This window comes from Phyllostomus hastatus, unplaced genomic scaffold (genome assembly GCF_019186645.2).
Source record: "Phyllostomus hastatus isolate PE091 unplaced genomic scaffold, TTU_PhHast_1.1 phas_contig_159, whole genome shotgun sequence".
Classification (NCBI taxonomy): Eukaryota; Metazoa; Chordata; class Mammalia; order Chiroptera; family Phyllostomidae; genus Phyllostomus; species Phyllostomus hastatus.
The window spans coordinates 23,490,981-23,513,220 of NW_025333640.1; the positions used below are offsets into that span (position 1 = coordinate 23,490,981).

The 22,240-nt window shown below is 40.5% G+C and overlaps 1 protein-coding gene and 1 pseudogene across 8 annotated transcripts in view; one reads left to right on the plus strand and one right to left on the minus strand.

The window, feature by feature from the left end:
- Nucleotides 1–22,240, plus strand: part of SH3D19 (SH3 domain containing 19) — a 149,330-nt gene that overhangs the window by 87,069 nt on the left and 40,021 nt on the right. For 3 of the 8 annotated variants that reach the window (XM_045831094.1, XM_045831095.1, XM_045831096.1), the window contains exons 3-7: nucleotides 13,236–13,276; nucleotides 17,351–17,391; nucleotides 18,975–19,017; nucleotides 20,791–20,929; nucleotides 21,063–21,225. In XM_045831094.1, the coding sequence (XP_045687050.1) occupies nucleotides 17,376–17,391; nucleotides 18,975–19,017; nucleotides 20,791–20,929; nucleotides 21,063–21,225 (361 nt within the window). In that variant the 5' untranslated portion in view covers nucleotides 13,236–13,276; nucleotides 17,351–17,375. The remainder of the gene's footprint in view (nucleotides 1–13,235; nucleotides 13,277–17,350; nucleotides 17,392–18,974; nucleotides 19,018–20,790; nucleotides 20,930–21,062; nucleotides 21,226–22,240) is intronic. The other 5 variants (XM_045831091.1, XM_045831093.1, XM_045831098.1 and 2 more) reach the window with 3 other exon arrangements.
- LOC123814232 lies at nucleotides 8,461–8,573 on the minus strand (annotated as a pseudogene).

Genomic DNA, 22,240 nt, shown 5'->3' on the forward strand with positions numbered 1-22,240 from the left:
CCTACTGTGGCCAATTTCAGGCTGCCCACACGACAGCGCTGGTGGTGAGTGGGGAAGAGAGGTGTAGTACCAGGTCGCTGTGTTGTGTTCCACCCTGAAGACAGGATGGAGGCAAAGGCTCGCGGGAGCAGAGGTAATAGTAAAGGTGCTGAGATGGTCAGGAAAGGATGAGTGTGGGGTCTTTATTGCCTTTGTTTTTGTGTGATGTATTTAATTATAAGTATATAACTTACGTAAGTTTAAGTAAGTTACGTGTAATTTTAAATAATGGCTATGTTTAACAACTGGCCTACCAAATTTCTGAAAATGTAATTGTTAGCTCTCTTGAGCCAGTATGAACTGACTCAAGCACATCACTGGATAGATTTGTTCTCACTTTTCTTGTATAAATATAAAATATAAATATACATGTTTCCTTATATATTTGTGTGTGTGTACATATGTATATTTATATTTTAAAGTAAGATTTTAAAACTAAGATTGGGATCATGGTGAATATTCAGGTTGGGGACCTGTTCATCTACCACATAGGAGGAAACTGATGTCAGGTGGTCATGCTCTGCTGCTTTGCCAGGCTGTATATACTCCAGGCCACTTCACAGCATGTATAGCTGGTTGCATGGGAGACTAGGTGGGAGTGGTTGAATAAAGGCCTCTCCTCTCTTCAGTGTCAAGGGGAGAGAAGAGGCCAAATGGGAACAGGGGCAGCGTAAATCCCGTGTAGCAGGCTGCTTGTTGTAAGGAATGGTGCCAGTGTGAACTTGGTTGCTCCACAGGCGGCGTTGCACCTTGAGAGTGTTCCGCAGCCTGGCTCCTGCCATCAACAATGGAGTGTTCCCTTCACTGCCCACCTGGACCCCTGTCTGCCATTCTCTCCCCCACTTTCCTCTGTGTCTTCTTGCTTTCTTCCTTAATGCTTCTTTTTCATGCTTTTAGAAGGCAAATTTACTCTCCGTGAACCTTTTTAAATATCCTGAAAAAATATGCCCTGGCTGGTGGAGCTCAGTGGACTAAGCGCAGGCCTGCGAACTAAAGGGTTGCTGGTTCGAGTCCCAGTCAGGGCACATGACTGGATTGGAGGCCAGGTTCCCAGAAGGGGATGTGTGAGACGCAAGCACACATTGACGTTTCTCTCCCTCTCTTTCTCCCTCCCTTCCCCTCTCTCTAAAAATAAATAAATAAAATCTTTTAAAAATATCCTGAAAAAATAAAACTACTTGTTTGGGGCAGTTGTGCTCAGTGTCTACAGCTTTATGAACACCCATACACTTAAAGGAAGGTATCCTCAAATATATCGTATGTATCCTAAAATGTCCTTTTTTCTGGGTTTTGCAAAGTAGAAATTTCATAGATTAGGATATTTCATGTGAGTATTGGGGTCATCATTTTATAGTTCCTTGGGCTACCAGATAGGTTCTTGGTATCTAATGAAAGAATTTTCCAGTGACCTTGCAAAAAAATGGATGTTACCTGGTGGGCACGCTGCTTCTACTCCTTAAGTAATGGAGAAATTGGAGGGGCTATTAAATACTTGCAGTAGAAGCTGCCGTGCATGCCCACTGTTGAAGTTTGTTTTCCAGTCCCCGGAGAAGAACAAATACATCCACGTGTCGTTCGAATGGACTCAGCTGTCTCTGTGTTCCGTTCTGCATTCTTAGTCAAAGCCTTTGGCTTCGTCACAGAAACGCTTTAAGAATGGCTTGTTTTTGAAGGACTTGGTTAAATGAATTTTTAAAACTGGATTTGTTTTCATTAATAAAATAAAGACCTTTTATGTAATTACATTGGTTAGATTTTGCTATTTTGTACTTTATTAGTTCATTGTTATTTCCCGCGCCATAGACGGAGCCTGTTGTGTTCTAGCTTAGACATCAGTGAGATTTGCTGAGAAGACAGAGATGCAGGGCTGTAGGAAGCGCTAACAGGGCAAAAGGAAGGGTGTCGCCAACCCGAAACCTTCGGCCACATGAAGCTAAAAAATGTGTGGCTATGGCATTCACCTTGCAAAATTTTTTTTTTTACTTACTGGTGTAGGAAAATCTTAGTTTCTCATGACAACTTAATAATTTAGGCATTTTTATTTAAACCAAATTATCTGCCTCACTATTTCAAATAAAAAAAGGAGCTAACATTCTATAAATTAAACTTATATTAGATTTTTAAAGTCAGTTTGAAACTGACTGAATTTATTTATAACTTGTTGGAAATGTCACTAAATTAATACTTTAATCAGTAACAGTTGCTTAAAATATGTATTTATTTTTGCAGTGAAATATTGCAAACTGTCATCCCTTACCACAGTTTTATTTTAATCCCATATCCCATAAAGAATAGAGAAACAGGAAATCATGTTACTCACCTTTTTTCTTTCCCTGCTGCCTTCTACTAAACCTGATTTTTCATACTTTTTTATTAATAGAAAGGTTTTATTTTTTACAAGAGAATATTATACTGGTTCATTGAGATGAATTTTGTCTCATTTGAAAGCTATCACATGCTCAGGCAAAGATATCTTCTCAAATGTGTCTCACACACCCCTTTATGTTAATATATGAGGTATGTTTTCACTGGCCCAGCTCCGAATATCAGCTGCTTCTGAAACTTTTGAATTTGGGTTCTGGTTTTGACGGCCACGTCACCAGGAGGCCCCAGGCACCTATGCCATGCGGTTATTTCTTCTAGGTTTTAATACTAAATGATTCAAAGTGAGTAAGGAATGACGTCAAAACAAAAACCAAAACTATTGGGCTGTACCAGCTGTACCTCCACTAAACAGACTTACCAGGTTGCATATGGAGCCTAGTTCTTCTCCTCCTCCTTTCCTTCTTCCTACCCTCTCCTCCTGTATCCTTAATGTGACCTAAAATTCAAATGACAGATACTGTCATTTGCTTATCTATAAAAGAATAGAGTTAATTTTAGGTTATTTTTAAATGTGAGGTTTGTTTGTATAGTAACAAAGTCTTTTTAGATAACTAAAAGCTGTAGCCAGAAATGTTAGGATTAGGAGCTGTTTACCGTAACTCTGACCTCAAAAAAGTATTCCCAGGTATGCCTCGGAGTTTACAACAAAAGGTGTAAGAGGTGGTGTCATTCCCTCATTACCACTTTCCCCATCCCCACCCCGGCTTCTAGCCTTTTGCATAACAGGACCAAGGGAAAGAACATGGGTCATCTGATCTGATGAGAACACACATATTGGAGTACTTCATAAATGTTTAGTAAAAGCCAAACTAATACCACAAAGCAGGTTTTTTTTCAGTAGGGTGATAAACTACTATGTTATAAGAAACTTTTTTTCCTCTCTTCTCCCTGAATATATTTTTTTCTTGGGCAGAGCAGAGGGCATTTACTTGGTGTTTGCTTCTTATTATATTGGTGTTAGGACTCTGTCTATGGACTGTGATGAAGGAAATACTTGTCTTTAATTTTTCTGTCTGTAATATGACCCAGTGACTCTGTGGATTTCCACCAAGCCTTGTGTCCTGGTTTCTCCTGCCAGGCGGGGTGCCCTGGCAGTCCCGTGTCTGTTGCAGGAATTCTCCCTGAACCAGGAAGTGTTCAAAGGGACGGGTCAGCCTCTTCTGCTCAAAGCTCTGCTGCATCTAGTTTTTAGAACCAGGATGACAGGTTTCAGGGGAGGGTGTGTGTGGTTTATTCCTTTTCAAAGTTTTTTTTTTACACATGAGGTAGATATACTATTTTCTTTTTTTTTAAATTTTATTTTATTGATTATGCTATTACAGTTGTCCCATTTCCCCCCTTCTCTCCCCTCCACCCTGTACTCCCTCTCCCACCCACATTCCCCCCCGCTTTAGTTCATGGTCATGTGTCATACTTATGAGTTCTTTAGCTTCTACATTTCCCGTACTATTCTTGCCCTCCCCCTATCTATTTTCAACCTACATTCTATGCTACTTATTCTCTATACCTTTTCCCCCTCTCTCCTCCTCCCACCCTCCTGTTGCTAACCCTCCATGTGACCTCCATTTCTGTGGTTCTGTTCCTGTTCTAGTTGTTTGCTTAGTTTCTTTTGGTTTTGCTTTAGGTGTGGTTGTTAATTATTGTGAGTTTGCTGTCCTTTTACTATACATGTTGTTTTTTAATCTTCTTTTCTTAGATAAGTCCCTTTAGCATTTCATAAAATAAGGGCTTGGTGATGATGAACTCCTTTGACTTGACCTTATCTGAGAAGCACTTTATCTGCCCTTCCATTCTAAATGAGAGCTTTGCTAGATAGAGCAATCTGGGATGTAGGTCCTTGTCTTTCATGACTTGGAATATTTCTTTCCAGCCCCTTCTTGCCTGTAAGGTCTCTTTGGAGAAATCAGCTGACAGTCTGATGGGAACTCCTTTGTAGGTGACTGTCCCCCTTATCTCTTGCTGCTTCTAGGATTCTCTCCTTCGTTTTTACCTTGGCTAATGTAATTATGATGTGCCTTGGTGTGTTTCTTCTTGGGTCCAATTTCTTTGGGGCTCTCTGAGCTTCCTGGATTTCTTGGAAGACTATTTCCTTTGCCAGATTGGGGAAGTTCTCCTTTATTATTTGTTCAAATATGTGCTCAATTTGTTGCTTTTCCCCTTCCCCTTCTGATACCCCTATAATTTGGATGTTGGAACGTTTAAAGATGTCCTGGAGGTTCCTAAGCTTCTCCTTGGTTTTTTGAATTCTTATTTCATCATGCTTTCCTACTTGGTTGATTCTATCTTCCTTCTGGCCCACTGTATTGTTTTGAGACCCAGTTTCTTTCCCTTCACTATTGGCTCTTTTCTATGTATCTTCCTGCATCTCTTTTATGGTATTCTGCATCTTTTCATCTAAATTGCGCCCAAAATCAACCAATTCCGTGAGCTTTCTGATCACCAGTGTTTTGAACTGTGCATCAGATAGGTTAGCTATTTCTTGGTCGCTCAAAAGGATGAGTCCTGGGGGACTGATTTGTTCTTCTATTTGAGCCATTGCTCTCTCCTTTTTTTGGGGGGGGGGTCTGGTCGCTCTTGTTACCGTGAGGGGCGGAGCCTTAGGTGTTCACCAGGGCTGGGCACCCCAGTCGCTAGATTGTGATGTTTTACGTGGGGGCGGGTGCAGGAGGGGGGAAGGGAGGGAACAATGGCGGTAGTTCCGTTCTCCTGGGATCTCAGTCCCTTCTCTGGGATCCTGGGCCGCGAGCTCTGCCCTGGTCTACAATCGCTGCCTCACTGGGTCCACCAGCCGCAGCTTGCGTACTCAGGGTCCACTGCTGCGTTCTTGCGCGCCCCGGATGGCTGTCGCGCCGATTTCGAGTCAAGTTTTCCCCGACCTCCGCGCGCCGTTGACCCACGCCCGCCCGGCTCGTCCTCTCGGCCCCGCCTACCAGTCTGGATGAACGGGTCTACTTCAACGTCTTGGCTGTCCGACTTCCATTCAGATAAATCCTCTGTCAGTTCTGAGTGTTATTCTAGCTGTAAATTGTTGTTGTTCTAATCATGGTTGTGCGAGGAGGTACGGTGCATCCACCTATTCCTCCAACTTGCTGGAAGTTTAAAGTTGTTTTTTTTTTTAAGAATTTCTCTTTACATCCTTTAAAAGTGATTGTTAAATAGGGTATAACAGATGAATCAGTTGCTTTAGGACACGTGTTCTTCACATACGATCTAAAATATTTTATTGTACAGAATCTGATCGTGCTGAGAGGACTTTAAAAATTGGGTTAATTTTTTTTAACTTGCCATAATTATTTTTAAATTTAAGTTTTACATGCAACACCATTCCAGTATATACATTGCTCAAAAAGAAGTTTATAGTGTAATAGAGGAAATAATACACCAAAATACCTTGAATACAGGTAAGAAGTACATGGAAGTCCTTATTTTAAGGAAAAGTAGAAATGTACAAATGGTAAGCTCTTCTCTTGTCTGTCCGCTTCTCCCTCGTCTACGAGCCCTGAGGACGGGGACCGTGGCCTGCTCGGCCTTCTTTCTCTGGTAACTCGCAGGATGCCTGGGACAGCGTAAGCATTATGTTTCTTGGTTGAAAATTAAAGTTGACTCTTAACAGATACATGTATGCTTGCCTTTTAGTCAAAAGTACAGAATTCATCAGCTAGTAAGATAAAATTTGAAAAGTTAAGTCTGTGGATGTTATGGAGGCTCGAGACTGAAACTGCCATATATTGTCTAACATGTTATTATTCCCTCACCTTTTTCTGGCAGTTTCTTTCCCATGCTGTTCTTTGGTGCATTTCACCAACACATAACTTTTGATCATCAAATTACATTCTGTATTGCTATGGATTCAGAAAAGAGAGTGTTGGATTTTACTTAGCCCTTTTTGTCTTTGTAGGTTTTCTTTGTAAACTTTCTGTAGATTGGTTTAGGGTGACTATTTTGTTAAGATATAATCCCAGAAAGGTTTATTCTGGCTGTGAATTCCTGGATTCATCAGTAGGTGCTCTGAACACAGTTACACATTAGACACGTGTGTTCACATGTGAAGAGATCCTGTTTTCACATGCTGCAGTAAATGCCACCTATTCAGGCGCTGACTTGACCTTATGTCCCAAGCTGCTTCTCAAAATAAGTTGTTCTTGCTCTGCAGCATATAACATAACCCCCTGGTGCAAGTTCTAGCTGATGAAGATCACTCTGTGTCATTGTGTATTATATACATGGTGTGAGATTTAGCAGCATATCAGTAATGAGTTTATGCTGCTTATTTACTGGGAATTCCCAGAGGCTTAACTTATAGAGAGACAGATTCTAAAATGGTGTGCAATGAAAAACTGTGAACAGGCAGAGTTACCCCGGAAATACCATTAATTGACAGAAGGTACAGTATTTGTTGCCAAATTAGGTGCCGCTTTGGAGTCTAATGCACAATCTCTGAGGTTGATCCTGGCCAGTTTCCCACCTACTATTAGAAGATAGTACTGTTCTTCATTGAGCATCAGATGCTCATCAAGGTGATATTTTATATGAAAAATACCCATTTTTAAGACATTAGAGCCAGGCACTTTTGGCAAAATGTGGATACAAGACATAACTGGGAGTTGAAACCATTCCAATTCCAGCAGAAAACCAGCACAAAATTATTCCCGGGGATTTGCTTATTAAATAGATTGTGGGTAGAATCATATGTACTACTCAAATTGTATTTATTTTCCTCTGAGTAAGATCGAGTTCACATTAGTTCAGTGAGCACTTGACACGGTTTCACTAAGTTGCACTATAAAAATGAGCAAAAGATAGTCTCTCCTTGACAAGTTTGCAGTCTAATCAGGAAGTCAAGACATGTATATGTGAAAAAAAAGAAAAAAGCACCTTAGAGAAATGGGAAGGATAGAGCAACATATTCTAATTTTAAATGTACTGTGTAGTTATTAACAGAGTCGAAAGCCTCTTCCAAGATCTTTGAACACTTTTACGGGTTTCTTGCCTAGCAGAGCTGCTGATTTCCATGCCCATTTTGTGAAAAACATCATGGGAAGGATGACCCGCAGGAACCGGGATCTGTGTCCTCAGTGGGATAATACAGTGCTCACAAAAAAGCTTTGTCTGTTTTGTTCTCTTGGTTTTGTTATTCCTTCAATTTAGGCTTTGTAGGAGATTAAGTACAGGAGATTAGGTATATGAGAAGTAGGCATTGTGAAACTCAGAATGGTTATAAGTAGTGAATAATAATTACAACTGAAATGCAAATGGTCAACGATTTGAATTTGTAAGGTAGAATTATATAACTATAGGGCAACTGGTGTGGGCACCATAGCTCCAAAAATTTCAGCCTCTTTTTATGAACTATAGAAATTTGTATATGGGAAAATAGGGTAGTAAATATAACTGACATTTTTTGAGCCAAGTACTGTGCTATATATTTTATGTAGTTTTTATTTGGTTTTAGTAACAAATCAAAAGATAGTCATTAGTGTCCTCATATAACAGGTAATGAAACAATTCTAGCAAGTATGTAAATTGGCAGAGCTCATGCAAATAGTCAGTCTCTGGCTGGCTTCAGATTCTTTGCTCTTGCCACCACAGTAATGATACCCCAGGAGGTAAATCGTGCATCCTATTTGCTTTCCCTCCATAGCTGTCATGCTCACAGGTATAACTATCAATAGAATTCACTTTACAAATTTCATAATAGGTAGAATGTGTTAATGGAACTCATTTAAATGTGTATTAACTTTATATTGTCCTGAAATTAAATATGTAAATAAAGGTTGCACATATGGTTTGCTTGTCCATGAAAAAGATTAAGTAGAAAAGTACCTGATAGAACATGAAGGATGTTATATTATAAATCTTAATTATTATAATTGGCCTGTCATGGTAATGATAAAGTGACCTCAGAACTCATATACCTTTCAGAGTATTATTAAGTGTATTTTGTATCTCCATCATTTTTTTTTAGAGGAGGACAACACATTTCATTTTATTTCAATCAAATCACAACACTTTCTTTTTTTTTTGCAACTGCTGCAGAAAAATATGGAATGCCTCACAAATTTGCATGTCATCCTTGCTCAGGGGGCTCACTCATGCTAATCTTCTCTGTATCGTTCCAGTTTTAGTACATGAGCTGCTAGAGTGAACACTCAATTATTTTTCTTTACTAATGTTTTGAAATAATTTTTAAAAAAATTTATTGATTTTTTTGAGAGAGAGAAAGGGAGAGTGGAACAACAGTTTTTTGTTCTACCTGTTGATGCATTCATTGGTTGGTTCTTGTATGTGCCCTGAGCAAGGATTGAACCTGCTGCAACCACTCTGACCAATTGAGCTGCCAGCCAGGGCCTCTTTATTAATCTTTGTAGCTCTGTAATTTTTGAGAAGGAATCCACCCTCTAACCGTACCCAAATTTTAAACTATGGCGGTTTATCAGAGATTTAGAAGTAAAAAATAATATATTTTCATTAGTTTCAAGTTACTCCACTCATTCTTTTCTATTCCCTGCAGTTTGTCAGATCCGGTCCTACATATTGTGAGGGTGATATTAACTTAGACACTATTAAAATGGCATCATAGCTTTATATTTATCTCAGTGGCAAATATTATTTACTAACTCATATATTCTCCTATTACATGATACTGCCTTGGTTTAGTAGGTAATATCAGGTGATAAAAGTTGGACTGATACACACTCAAGATGAGAATACCTGGGCATTATATTCGATGAGATAATTGCTTTCCGTTTTCAGAAGCAAATCCATGTTCGTCCCAGGCTTTGTTTATCAAAATACATGAAATGATTTTTTCCTGAGATATGCAGCAAGTCAAGGACTTTTGTTCAGTGGAGTCCTAAAATAAGTATCTTTTTTTTTTTAAGATTTTATTTATTTTTAGAGAGGGAAGGGAGGGAGAAAGAGAGAGAGAGAGAAACATCAATGTGCGGTTGCTGGGGGGCGTGGCCTGCAATTTAGGCGTGTGCCCTGACTGGGAATCGAACCTGCAACACTTTGGTTTGCAGCCCGCGCTCAATCCACTGAGCTACGCTAGCCAGGACATAAGTATCATTTTTTAAAAGTGCAGGTAATCCTTGATTGATAAATGCCTGACTTAAAGATTCTTTTCACAGAATGACTGATTTTCCATGTTGCTTCATCGGAGGACTCATTTTTCCACCTGGTATATAGCATAGTACCATTTTTCCAAAACTGTTCTTGGTGCTAGAAATTTCTTTCACTTCTTTCTTCTGTTCCCATCACTGCCTTTGCCTTGTTCCCTCATATCCAGCCCCCAGTTTTACCCACTACTGCTGCCATCATCCTGGCCATCAAAAACAGCAAAGCCAGCTTCTTTCCTGTCCATATGGGTCCAGTTACTTCTTTTTGTTGCCAGTAGCTCAGTGTTTCTCACCCGAGAGCAGTCTCAGCCACCCCTATCCCTGCTGGCTACACTTGGCAGTGTCTGCAGACATTTTTGGTGGTCACAACTGGCAGGGGGCTGGGGGAAGTGTGTCTTTGGCGTGTAATAGGGAGAGAGGCAAGGGATGCTGCTAATTATCCTACGATATTCAAGACAGCCCTCCCACCCTTCACAAATGTCAATAGTACACAGGAGGGAAAAGTTCTTTTCTCAAAAAAAAAAAAAGAACTTTTTTCTTTTTTCAAGGAGAGAAATCTCAAAAAAAAAAAAAAAACTCTTTTAAAAATGTAAACTGAAGCCTTGGCTGGCGTAGCTCAGTGGATTGAGCTCGGGCTGCAAACCAAAGCATCACAGGTTTGATTCCCAGTCAGGGCACATGCCTCGGTTGCAGGCCACGACCCTCAGCAACCACACATTGATGTTTCTCTCTTTCTCTCTTTTTCTCCCTCCCTTCCCTCTCTAAAAAATAAATAAAATCTTAAAAGCAAACAAACAAAAAACGTAAACTGTTAGTTAGGTCCGCCAGCTGGATGAAATCAGACCCCAGAGGGAGAACCTACCAATGGTTGTACGTAGGGTCAGATGTTTTGTGGTGCCCCAAAGATGATGAACAAACATTAATAATGACAATAGCATCTCAAGTTTATTAAACACACACTTTGTTCCAGGCACTGTATTCAATGCTTTAATGGATTCTCCCTCTTAACTCTTTGTAACAACCTCATAAGGAAGTTGGGTTGTCCTTGGTTTTACACATGAGGAAACAAAGGGCCTTAGAGAAAGTAGTTTGCACAGAGTCACAGCAGCCAGCAAGGGTAGGCACCAGGAGGGGATAGGGACAGTTAGTTGGAAGCCAGATCTAGCTCTCTGAACCAGCGGGCTCTACTGTCCCCCTGCTTTGATCAGTGGTCCTGGGGCCATGGCTGCCTCCATGGTGGCCACCCTTCCTGGAGGCTCCCCGCTGAGACAGGAGCCTGAGCTCATGCCAGGGGAGGACTCCGATAAGGTTTTCTCTTCACACTATAGAGTGGGAACTTCACCTCTAGCCCTTACTCTGCAGAATGTTTTCTGACCTCAGCGTTTGCACGCGTAGCTACATCTGAGCTGCGGAAATCGTGTGCACTGCACAGCCAGCATCTCCCGATACTACTTCCCATGGAAATGTGTTGGACCACGGGCCATGTTTTTTCTTTTTAATTTTTCCTCCAAGGAAACCTGTTAACCTCTAAGAGAAGACTTTAAACTTTGAGAGTTTGGACAATGCTGTTTTAGACATAAAATTTTGGTTGGTTGGTTGGTTGGTTTATAGATCTAGTCTAAACATGATACAGCAAATCTTGAGAACTGTAGAGCCTGGGCTGACCTTAGTCAAAACTCTGTTTTGTGTCAAAATTTCTACCGTTCCCTAACTTTTTATTGAAGAAACACACAGAAAATTACATAAAGCGTACAGCTCAATGGGCTGTCACATCTACTCAGCACCCCAGAAGCCCCGTTTCCTCCCGTATTAATTTCGTGGGGCTGTCATACAGATGCACACACACACCAGAGCACCAGAAGCTGGGTGCTCTGGGTACTTGCAGTTCTGGAGGCTAGACACCTGAACTCAAGGTGGTGTAGGCGGGCCATGCTCCCTCTGAAGTTCACACTCACATCCCGCAGTACCTCTTCCTAGCTCCTGGGGGTTTGCCGGCACTCTTTGGTGTTCTTGGCCTGAGGCTTTGTTGTCATAGGACACTTTCCCTGTGTGTCTCTGTCTTCACATGTTTTAGGAAGCCGATTAGATTAGATTAGATTAAATTAGATTAGATGCCCACATCCTAACTGCCTCATCCTAACTAATTACATCTGTAGTGACCTTATTCCCAAATAAGTTCATATTCCGAGGTACTGGAGGTTAGGGTTTCAACGTATTTGTGTGTGGGGTGGGGGGATAGTTTGACCTGAGTCCCCTCATGTTCCACCTCAGTCTGTATACCTTTCCCCTCCACAAAGGTAACAGAGGACAGAGGGTGTTTTTAAGCAGGATTACCATCCCACCAAATCAGTGTCAATGAGCAAGGGAGTTAAGATGTAGACATTCAGTAACATCCCTATGTCTTGCGGGGCACACTTGGAACTTTGGCTTTTTGTCCTTTTTTTCTAAATACTGATGTTGACCTTTTACTTACTGTACCTGCACCAACAGGCACAATATTAACATGCAGATCCACTCCAGTTTTACACCAAGAAGTTTCTCCTAAAACTTTCAGTCAATCTATTTGTGTTTTAGTGCTGTTACCCCTTCTATATTACTTTATGCTGTTTACTTTCAAGTAGAAAGCCTTCAAGATATTTTTTAAAAATCAGTATTGCTGAAAACACATGTTTTTATATTATGGTTCTAGGTTCTTGGTATTGAAGACCTCCTAGTCTGTTTTTCCTTCTGCCGTGACTAAATAGTGTGTTTTTAAAGTACCTCTCCCATTAAATGGACTGCTATGTTGTTGTATCTTCCTTTCGTACCTATCTAAGAAACTGCAAGAGGATTTATGCAGGTTACCACAGTCGCAGATTTTAAAAGAGCATAAACTCAAAAAAATAAGTATAAATTTTAAAACAGCATTCTGAAAAAAACTGAAGAATTTTATAAACAAGAACTTTTTTTTCTAAATCATATCATTAAACTTTCATGGTTGTATATTTTTTTCTAAATGATTCCCACACACACAGTCCAGCTGGTATGAATAAAGACAAAATACAAACAAACAAGCAAACAACCTGAGAAACTAATAGCATAAATCTTTGCAGTTCTAGATGGTTTTGGCCACTGACTAAACGGAGGCTCAGAAGAGTTCTGTGACTTGCCCATGGTTACTCAGAGAGGCAGACCAACCAGCTATTGAATAAAAATCCCAGCAGAAGACTTGTATTTTTAGGTGGTGATGTTTTAATTCTGATCTAAGGGGGAAATGCTGCTTGTCCTCAGGTCAAATTGACTATAAAAATGGTCTGTTTTGACCTGAGAAGATAGGAATTCCAAAGTCAAACCAAAGAGTGGGGTGGGGTTCAAAATCCTTTGAGCACCATGTAATTGCTACCTGACTTCAAGCAATTCACTGGAAGACACAGTATGTAGGTAGCTATAAAAGCAACTTCAAGGCAAAATTTTATTTATACTGCAGATATACTTCACCAGCCTCCTCACCTCCCATAAAACATTTTAAATATCAAAGGCAGTTGTTAAATGTTTTTTAATTTGTGTTTTGTAAAGAGGATAGACCAGTAATTAATGTGTCAAACTTGCTGCTCGGCGCCATATAGAGTCCCAGAAATGACCTGGTGTGATGAATGATTCTTCTTCAAAAGGATTAATGAATGTATAATAAGTTTTCTTTCTTTCTTTTTCTAGCCAAGGACCCTTGTCATCCATTAGAGCGGTAATCAAGAGATGTAAGTTTGTTTTTTCCTGCTCTACATTTTCCTCTGTAGTAATTTTAAGTGATGGTGTAGATTTCTAGTAAGTAAGTCATTGTATTTCATGAATCTTACAAAGAATCCAACAAGATGAGCTTCTCCTAAGGAGCAATAAGCCATTTCAGATATGCTGCCCACTTTTCAACTTTCATTTATTGATAAGCCAGTTCTTCAGAACAAAATTTTTATCTTCTGGAACTAAGCTGTTAAAATAAACCTGGATTATCTAGTCAGTTTCTATGATCTAATGTAAGTTTTATGGAACCATTTTTATAGGTAGAGACATCTGATGGGTTTGAAAAACATCAAACAAGCTCTGTCCTCTTTGATTCATTTGCTTCCACAGTATTTTTATTTAACTGTGAAAATGCCAATGGAGTTTGGCTCACACATCCACGTACAAGAGAGAAGTGCCTGATAGAATTCTCCCCAGAATTGTAGGTTCATACTTACCAACTTTACCTCTTGGTTAAAGCTTTAAAACATACTCTTGGTGTGTAGGATTTTAACATCCTTTTTAATAAAAGGCTCTTAAAAGATTCATTTTCTAAATGGAACATGAATTAAGCTGTTATAAAAAAGATAAGGCAAGGATTTTAGTATTCTTCACATTATTTGAGCTGAGATCACCACCCTAAGGAGGATGTGTACTATTTTTAGAAATATAATTTGTAATAGTTAGTGTGGATTTAGGATATCCACAGGTTTTGAGGAACATGCCTTTGAACTTATTTCAGTGAACAGTTTTTAAGGTGGCAACACAGAAAAATATTCCACGGTTCTCCATGTTTCCCCACATTTAATTTTTGTTGTTGTTGGGAGTGGCGAATTTTAAAAATGTGGGAATGCCACAGTTTATGTTGAAGAGTTCAGATATGAAAACAAAAAATTCACGACAATTTTACATGCCTTAGAGCCCTTGGGGTAAGAGTGGGAAGAGAGAGAAGGGGTAATTTAAATAGGAAATTAAGGTCTGGAATTTAGGCAAGAATTGCTTCCTGAAGATACAACTTGGGGGTAATCAAGGTTATGGACAAAATCCTGGGAACAGCTAACCACGTAGGGAGAAAGCGCGGGGGATAAGAAGATGACAAAGGCCAGAATCTTCAGAAACAGTGGTGTCTGGGACCAAGGTACGCCTTGAAGGTGCTGTAGGGCGAAAGACGCGTGATCCCAAAACCCAGCCCAGCTGAGGAGAGTCCTCCCCCTTCACTGAGTCCCGTCCGCTGGCCCCTGCCTGTGTTCTCTGGCTTCTTACCTTTCCTCTCTCTTGGGCTTCAGGACTCCCTTGATGGGGATTGTAATCTGTGTGTAACTTCCCATAGATCCTCGGGGTGGATCTTGCTTATTACTCTGAGGCCCCAGGTCACGCAAATATTAAGGAGAAGGCAACTAAGGAGGAATGGGCAGGAGAGGCTGGAAAAGAATGATCCGCGTTAATAGAAAAACTAGGAGACTGCTGTGTGTTAGAGGTCAAGGGAAGCGAGGTTTTGGAAAAGAATGAGTGAAGCACAAGCAGCTCTTAGTGCTACAGGAAGGTCAGGCACCAGGCAGCTGAGAGCAGGTCATTGTATGTGGCACTTAGGAGGTCAGCGCTGACCTTTGCGAGAGCAGTTTAAATAGAACATTGAGGTTGGAAGGCACACTTCAATTTGAACAGTGAATGGAATATGTAGAAGCCAGGACAGCTGGGGCAGGCTCCTCTTCTATGAAGTTTGGTGGTAAACAGGAGAAGAAAAGATTGTAGCTGGAGGGTGCGGCAGAGAGGAGGTGTGAGCACGTTCACAGACCCTTTAGGAAGAGGAAGCTTGGAGGTCCCTGTAGGTAGCAGGGAAGGAATCAGTGGAGAGGTCGGACTAGAGCCAGAAGGAAGAGGAAACTGGTGAAGCAACCGCAGCAGAGAGGGAGGCGGTGGAACAATGGGAAAGCCCTTGCTTCGATGTTTAGGGGAGACGGCCGAGCACGTGATGCTGTGTGACTGGTGTGGAGAATCACTGTGGCATCCCTGCTCGTTTGCCCTTTTGCCCGTTCTGTTAATGTAAGAAAAAGTTGTAAACCGCTCTTGTCTTACCCAACCCACTATCCCCGAGATGTTTGCTTTACTATCCCAGGCGTAATCATCTAACCCTGACACAGAGAAAGGCCTTAGCACATTTTAAGGCAGTGTTCCTTAACTGTATTGTATTTTAAATTCTTTCATAATGAGTATGGTTTCAGTCAAGCCTTGAGGTCTTTTTTCATTTATTCTTGTGAGCCCTAAATATTTTGGGTAAAGTTCTTAAAGTGTTCTGACTGGCTATGTCTGGAATTTCATGCTCTTCGTTAACTTTTTAAAAGAAAATTATTCTCTGAAATTCAGAAATAGCTAATATGAATCGTCTACTTAAGTCAGGCACTGTTCATGTACATTATGAAATAATGGTCTAGGTGGTAGGTTAACCTCATTTTGCAGATAGATGGCCAGGACACTGAGTGTCAGAGAGGTTAAGCGGCTTCGTAAGGTAGAGCTGAGCTGTGAACCTGGACTCCCAGACCCCGAGGCCAGGAGCTTCCCATGGCATGGACGTTCTTGCTATCATGTCACGTGCATCTCGCTCACACCTTGTCTCAATCTAATGTGGTTAGTTATTTTTTTATTATTGTGGTTTTCGTTGGTAAGGATTATAGCAAGGATGCTTACTGTAAATATAATAATCCTTCTGTATGTTTATTTCTTCTGACCATCATTTAATTGATACTTTTGAATTATTTAGAACGAGGTCAGGCACCCAGCTCCCCTGGCTCTGCAGGGAGTTACAGTGCTTCAAGGAGCAAACTGCCCCCAGCCCTCCCAGTCACAGGTTGTGTGCCCTGGGATGACTCATTTACCCACCCTGTGTCTCCGGCCCCCCACCCGTATGGTTGGGACAGGGTGATCACTGAGGGACCTGCCCTGCTCACGATCTTCTTGGAGCATAGGAAGGGTTGTTATTAGTACTAATACTGCAAGTCCAGATCGCAATCTTTTATAAACAGCTGGATAGGAGTTTATTTTGTACTTAGAATTTAACCCTATGAGTTAGAGTAGTTTCAGCATAATATACCACAGAATGATATAACTTCAACTGAAAACACTGCCTTTATTGTGTGGCCTGAATCCAAAACGCATGCAAGACCAGCAGCCTTTGGCAAGGGCTGAAAGGAGCATGTTGGTCTGCACGGGCCTTGGTGGCAAATTCAGTTTTCCTGGCAACAACTACATCGAGTCTGTTCAATCTGGGAAAGTGAGAATGGAGTAAGCGGGTAGTTAAGAAATTAGCAAGAAGAGTGTAAGATAATACATGAAAATCTGCCACGAACATCTGAAGTGTTTCCAGATGCTAAACCTGTTCGACACGGACAAAAAGTGCCAGTGATTCCATAAGGATCCGGACAGAAAAGAGATGATGAGTGGATGAGTGAAAAGAATCATACGTGAGTGAATGTGAAAAGAATCATCGGAGCAGGGGAGGAGGAAAGCGCTGTGTTTGGAAGGATGGAAGGGTGTGGAGGTCTGTGAGTGTGATCGGGAGGCTTCCTTGCTCTTTATTCGGCTGCGTCCGGAATGGGGATGCTGCTCCGCTAACCAGGGGGCACCTGTCACCAGTATCCTCCGGTGGGAAAGGGCAGAATCAAGAGAAAAGCCGCTAATTTAGAAGGAGGTAAACTGACTACTGAATTTCCTTTTTAAGCATTACATATACTTTAATATAGATTCCTATTGAAGTAGCAAATTGGTTTTTTTTTTTACAAAATGTTTTTCTGATATTTTTTGCACTGTTGTTAAAAACTATAGGTAGATTTTTCCTGTGGTTACACGTGTGTGTATCTGGTCTGCACAGACACGTCTTCGCCACTGCTCACTTCTTTACTCCCTGAAACAGTGGCTCGCCAACTTTCCCTCTCCACGAAAGTATGCAGAGTGGCACGGCAAGACAGTCTTGCTCTCCACTTCCTTTAGACCATAGGCAACTGGGTTCACTCTTTTTTTCTCCCTTTCCTCTTCTGTAACCCCTTCTTTTTTTCCCTTAGCACTCATGAATAGTGCACAGCAAAAATGCCCCGTGGAAGAGGTATGTTTGTGACAGTAAATAACACGATGTCTCGTACAAGCACTGTGTCTGCTGATTCTGGCTTCAGTGATGCTGGTGATGTGATTGCAGCACACTCAGTGCGCCTCTGACGTAATGAAACCGTTCTTTCTAATCAGATGCACCCCTCGGAGCTTTAGTTTCCCTGTCCTCTTATTCCAGTAGACAAAATGCACTTCAGCTTGGCTTAACTCTCAATAGAAAAGTAAGTCAACCAGTTGACGATAGTAATACAGGACATTCTCCAACTTGGGATCTAAGGGTTTAGGTTGCAAATGTTGGGTCTGCTTGGCCAACCCAGAATAGATTGAACCCAAAATTTCATTCCCACCTCCCACCTCCCACCTCTACCCCTGCCTCCCCAGCTTTGTCAACCTCCTTGTTCAGAGAGAATCAGAAGTTAATAGGAGGAAGAAAAAAAAAGGTTCATACCATCAACCTTTATAAATCAGAAGTATTGAAAAATTAGAGTATTAGAGAGATATAAGGACAACCATTAGAAATAGTTAGTATCTGAAACAAATTCCTGTTTGTACAACAAATCATTTCAGTATAGCATTTGAAGATTTTTCATTTTTTAAATGGTTGTATTTATTTTTAGAGAGAGAGGTAGGGAGGGAGAAAGAGAGGAAGCGAAGCATCGAAGCGTGAGAGACACATCGATCAGCTGCCTCTCACTCACTCCCAGCTGGGGACCTGGCCCGCAACCCAGGCACGTGCCCTGTCCAGGAATCAAACCCATGACCTTTTGGTTTGCAAGCGGGCACTCAACCCACTGAGTCATACCAGCCAGGGCTGAAAATTTTTTTAAAAAGATATCATTAGAATGTGCTCCTTGAAAATAGGGATATTATTCTCTGTTGCACATATGTGTAATATGTGACCCTATATGTGAATATTTTCCAGATCATCTGATTAAGATAATTGTAAAATAAAATTTGGAAAAAATTTAAATGATCTAGCTTTTTGAGTTAGAGGCTTGAGGGAAAACTCAGTGCTGCATATGTAATAACATATGCTATGAACATGTTTATAAAAATGATTTGAACATTTTTTTATTATTTCTTAATTCAAGTACTAAAATAACTCAAAGATTGTAAAACTCCAGAAATTGAGAAAACAGATGAAAATTTGACCACCTTCACCCTCTTTACAATAGAGTACAAACAAATACTACAAAAGTATAGTCCTGGATCAGAATAGATATTGAACAAATTTTCCCACCCACTGTTATTTCATGTCATTACAAATGCTCTTCTGTAATTTCTGTTTATGGCAGTCTTTTTTTCTCTGTTCAATCTTTAAATTATTTTCAGAACTGCAAAATGTGCTTTGGAGAACTTTTCAAATCTATGCTTTCTTATGAATTCAAATATATAATTATAATTAACCTGATACCATATGAAAGATCGTTTTGATTTGCTTTTCTACCATGGATGTTAAAATCCATTCTATATGATGTCAAGTATAAGTTAATTTTTTTCAGCAATACTCCCTGTAAAAAATTAAACCTTTATTTGAATATAATAAATTTATGCTATATCAATGTTTTCTTTCTTTTATAGCTTCTCGGACTTCTGTTCAGAGTGATCTTCATCGAGATAGGAGGTATGCTTATATTTATAAGGGGGAGCATATATTCTGCTAATAGTGAAATACAAGTATGTTATCAGTTAGCAAGTTAAATATTTCTCTTTCTTAAGAAGTGTATTATAGCATTCTGCCTCTTCAGACCATTTCTTGAACTAACCTGTGAAGTTTGAGTGATGAAGAACTTGCTTAAGAGACGAAGCAATACAAGCCTGAAGTGTTCTTTTTGACAGTAATTATTTACTGACATCAATTTGAAAATGTTTATTAAGCAGCTGCTACATATAAAGCATCATTGGAACTGCTTCAAAGAAATGCTGTGTACCTCATAGCTACTCAGTAAATGTTGCATAGATGAATGGTTGGATGACAGGATAGGGAATTAGATGGAAGAATAAAGAAATGAAAAGAGGCAGGCAGGCAGGATGGATGGATGGATAGATAGATAGACAGATAGATAGATAGATAGATGAATAAGTGGCTAGGTGGCTGGCCAGAGAAAGGGGAGAAGTAGGGGAAGGAGGACTGAGTCACAGGATACATAGAAGGAAGGACAGATAGGTAGAGGGCTGAACAGATGGAAAGGTGAATAGGTGGATAAATAGATGGATGGATTTTTATAAGATATCCTCCCTGCTTTCAAATTTCTCACAGTATGCTATCAGGGAAGGAAGAACAAGGACTTTAGAGTGAGACATCACCCAAGTTCAAATCCTGACTTGACTTTCTCACCATGTGACCTTGGGCAAGCTACTTAACTCTTCTCAGTTGTGCTATCCCCATCATTAGTTACAAAGTAGACCAACCTCATGAGGTGGTCATAAGGATTAATGCAGGTAGAGTGGTTAACTTTTATTATTTAGTAACTCATTATTTAGACAAAAGCTGTAAGCAGAGGTTCTTAGGTAACACCATTCAAACTTAATCAGTGAGCAGGTTCTACTGTTTCACAAGCTAGCATGAGAGTGTGTCTACGCACAGATTTGATAATGACAGTGCTTTTTGTTTTTATTTTCCATGGAGTGCTAGAGAAAGGAAGGGCGGGTATCATCCTCCCTATTTGTTAGAACAGAAAATTGAGGCTCGGAGAGGTTTATTGATTTGCTCAGAGTCACACAGTTGGTGTTTGTTAGGAAATCAGGTTGAAGAAGAAAAGATTTAAACATGAAACTGTAGATTGAGGATAAGAAAATGAAGGAAGTTGTGCCTAAATCACTGTGGCTCCTCAGCATTAACAAGGAGCCATCAAATTCGTGCACACAATGGCCCAGCAGCACAGACACACATGTCAGGGTTCAGAAGTGAATATGTGAGCTCTGAACACTTAGGGTAACTTGGAATTGGGACAGAGGTGGAATGAGAAGGAAAAGCATATTCTACTTACATGTTATCATTTTTTAGTGTATACTTTGTAATGACAGAACATAACAATTCTGTTTGACCAGTGCACTTTTCTACTTTATATTTGTGTTGTGCTGTAGACCCTGGAATGAAGTGGTTGTAGGGGCCTTACTTAGTCCGTTTTCTTACCAACCAAGGCAGATGCGATTAGGGTACATCTCTAACTTTTTGAGGCCAAAATCACAGAGGATGATTGCCCTTTGATTCCTTCAAGGCTGCCTGGGTATACTGCTAGAGATAGCCCGGGCCAGACAGGTCATTTCTGTGACTTTGGTGGTTCATACATAGCTTTTTTGGATGGTAGTTGTTCTCATGAATCTCTGAGCATTTGCAAGTAGACAATAGCTTGTTACCAACTTGCTAAACCTCACTGTGGCTTCTGTGTGCCAGGCGCCCGGAGATCACCATTGTGGCAGCTGAGCCGCTGAGGCCGACCTCATGGTTCCCAGGAGCCCCGCCCCCAGGACTGGGATTTCCCCCGGCCTCCGCAGCTGGCCCTTGGAGGCCCAGTGAGCTGGTTCCTTCTGAGGTGAATAAATACCACGTTATCTCTTTCCATTTTATTTTAAAAATAAAGTTCAAAGATTAGAACAGTGAGACAATTATTAACATTGTTGGCTATTGCCCATAGATGTCTAAAATCTTCCTTCTTTGTTTTATAGCTCCCACCGTCTTACGAACAAGTCATAAAAGAAATCAACCAAGTTCAAGTTAATACAACAAATAATAATAATGCTGCTGCCTCTCCAAGGCACACTATTACTTCTGCAACTCAGACGGACTTTTCAGAAGAAATAGACAACCATCTGCCTCAAAGTAATGCAAGTAATTTGTCTTCCCTAATTCTGACCTAGTTCTAGGAAAGTAATCAGTAGGCTCTAGCCTTTAAAATAATTTTCAATTTGTACATAATTTACTGAGCTCCACTTCCCAGCCAGTGTGATCATGTGTGCTTGCTTTATTTGGGCGTGCTGTGATTATAATAGCTCATTCTCAGGAACCGAAGCCCCAGTCCCTTGAGCTCACCCTAGTTCATGTCACAAAAACATCATCCTTTTAACTCATGGTTGGTATTATTGCTATGCCCTTATTTTCATCGAGAAGGATGTTATATTTAGCAACTTCAACTCGATAGGATGCTAAAGGTGGTTGTCCTGTTAAGCTTTTTAAAAGCATCGTATTTGGATAACACATGAAAGCACGTTTCTTTGGAAAAGTAAAGCAAGAATTGTTGGAATTTTGACAGCAAAAGAGAAATGGTTCATGTGATAAGTCTACTGAGAATCAAAAATTTAACAGTGTTTTTATGGGGAGAGGGGTAGCAGGAGACTAAATGGTAATGGAAAAAATACAACAAAGAGTAAATCAGCGCTTGCTGGTGTGGCTCAGTGGATTGAGTGCCAGCCTGTGGGCCGAAAGGTTGCTGGTTCAATTCCCAGTCAGGTCATATACCTCGGTCGTGGGCCAGGTCCCAGGTTAGGGCTGTGAGAGAGGCAACTGGTGGATTCTCTTGTACACCAATGTTTATCTCCCTCCCCTCTCTCTCTACAAATAAATAAATTAAATATTTTTAAAAATAAATATTTTTTTAAAGATTAAGTCAAAGCATATATTAAAAAATAGCCCTGGCTGGCATAGCTCAGTGGATTGAGTACGGGCTGCGAACCAAAGCACTGCAGGTTCGATTCCCAGTCAGGGTACATGCCTGGGTTGCAGGCCATGGCCCTCAGCAACTGCACATTGATGTTTCTCTCTCTTTTTCCCTCCCTTCCCTCTCTAAAAAAAATTAAATAAATAAAATCTTTTAAAAAACATTTAAAAATAAAAAATAAAAACAATG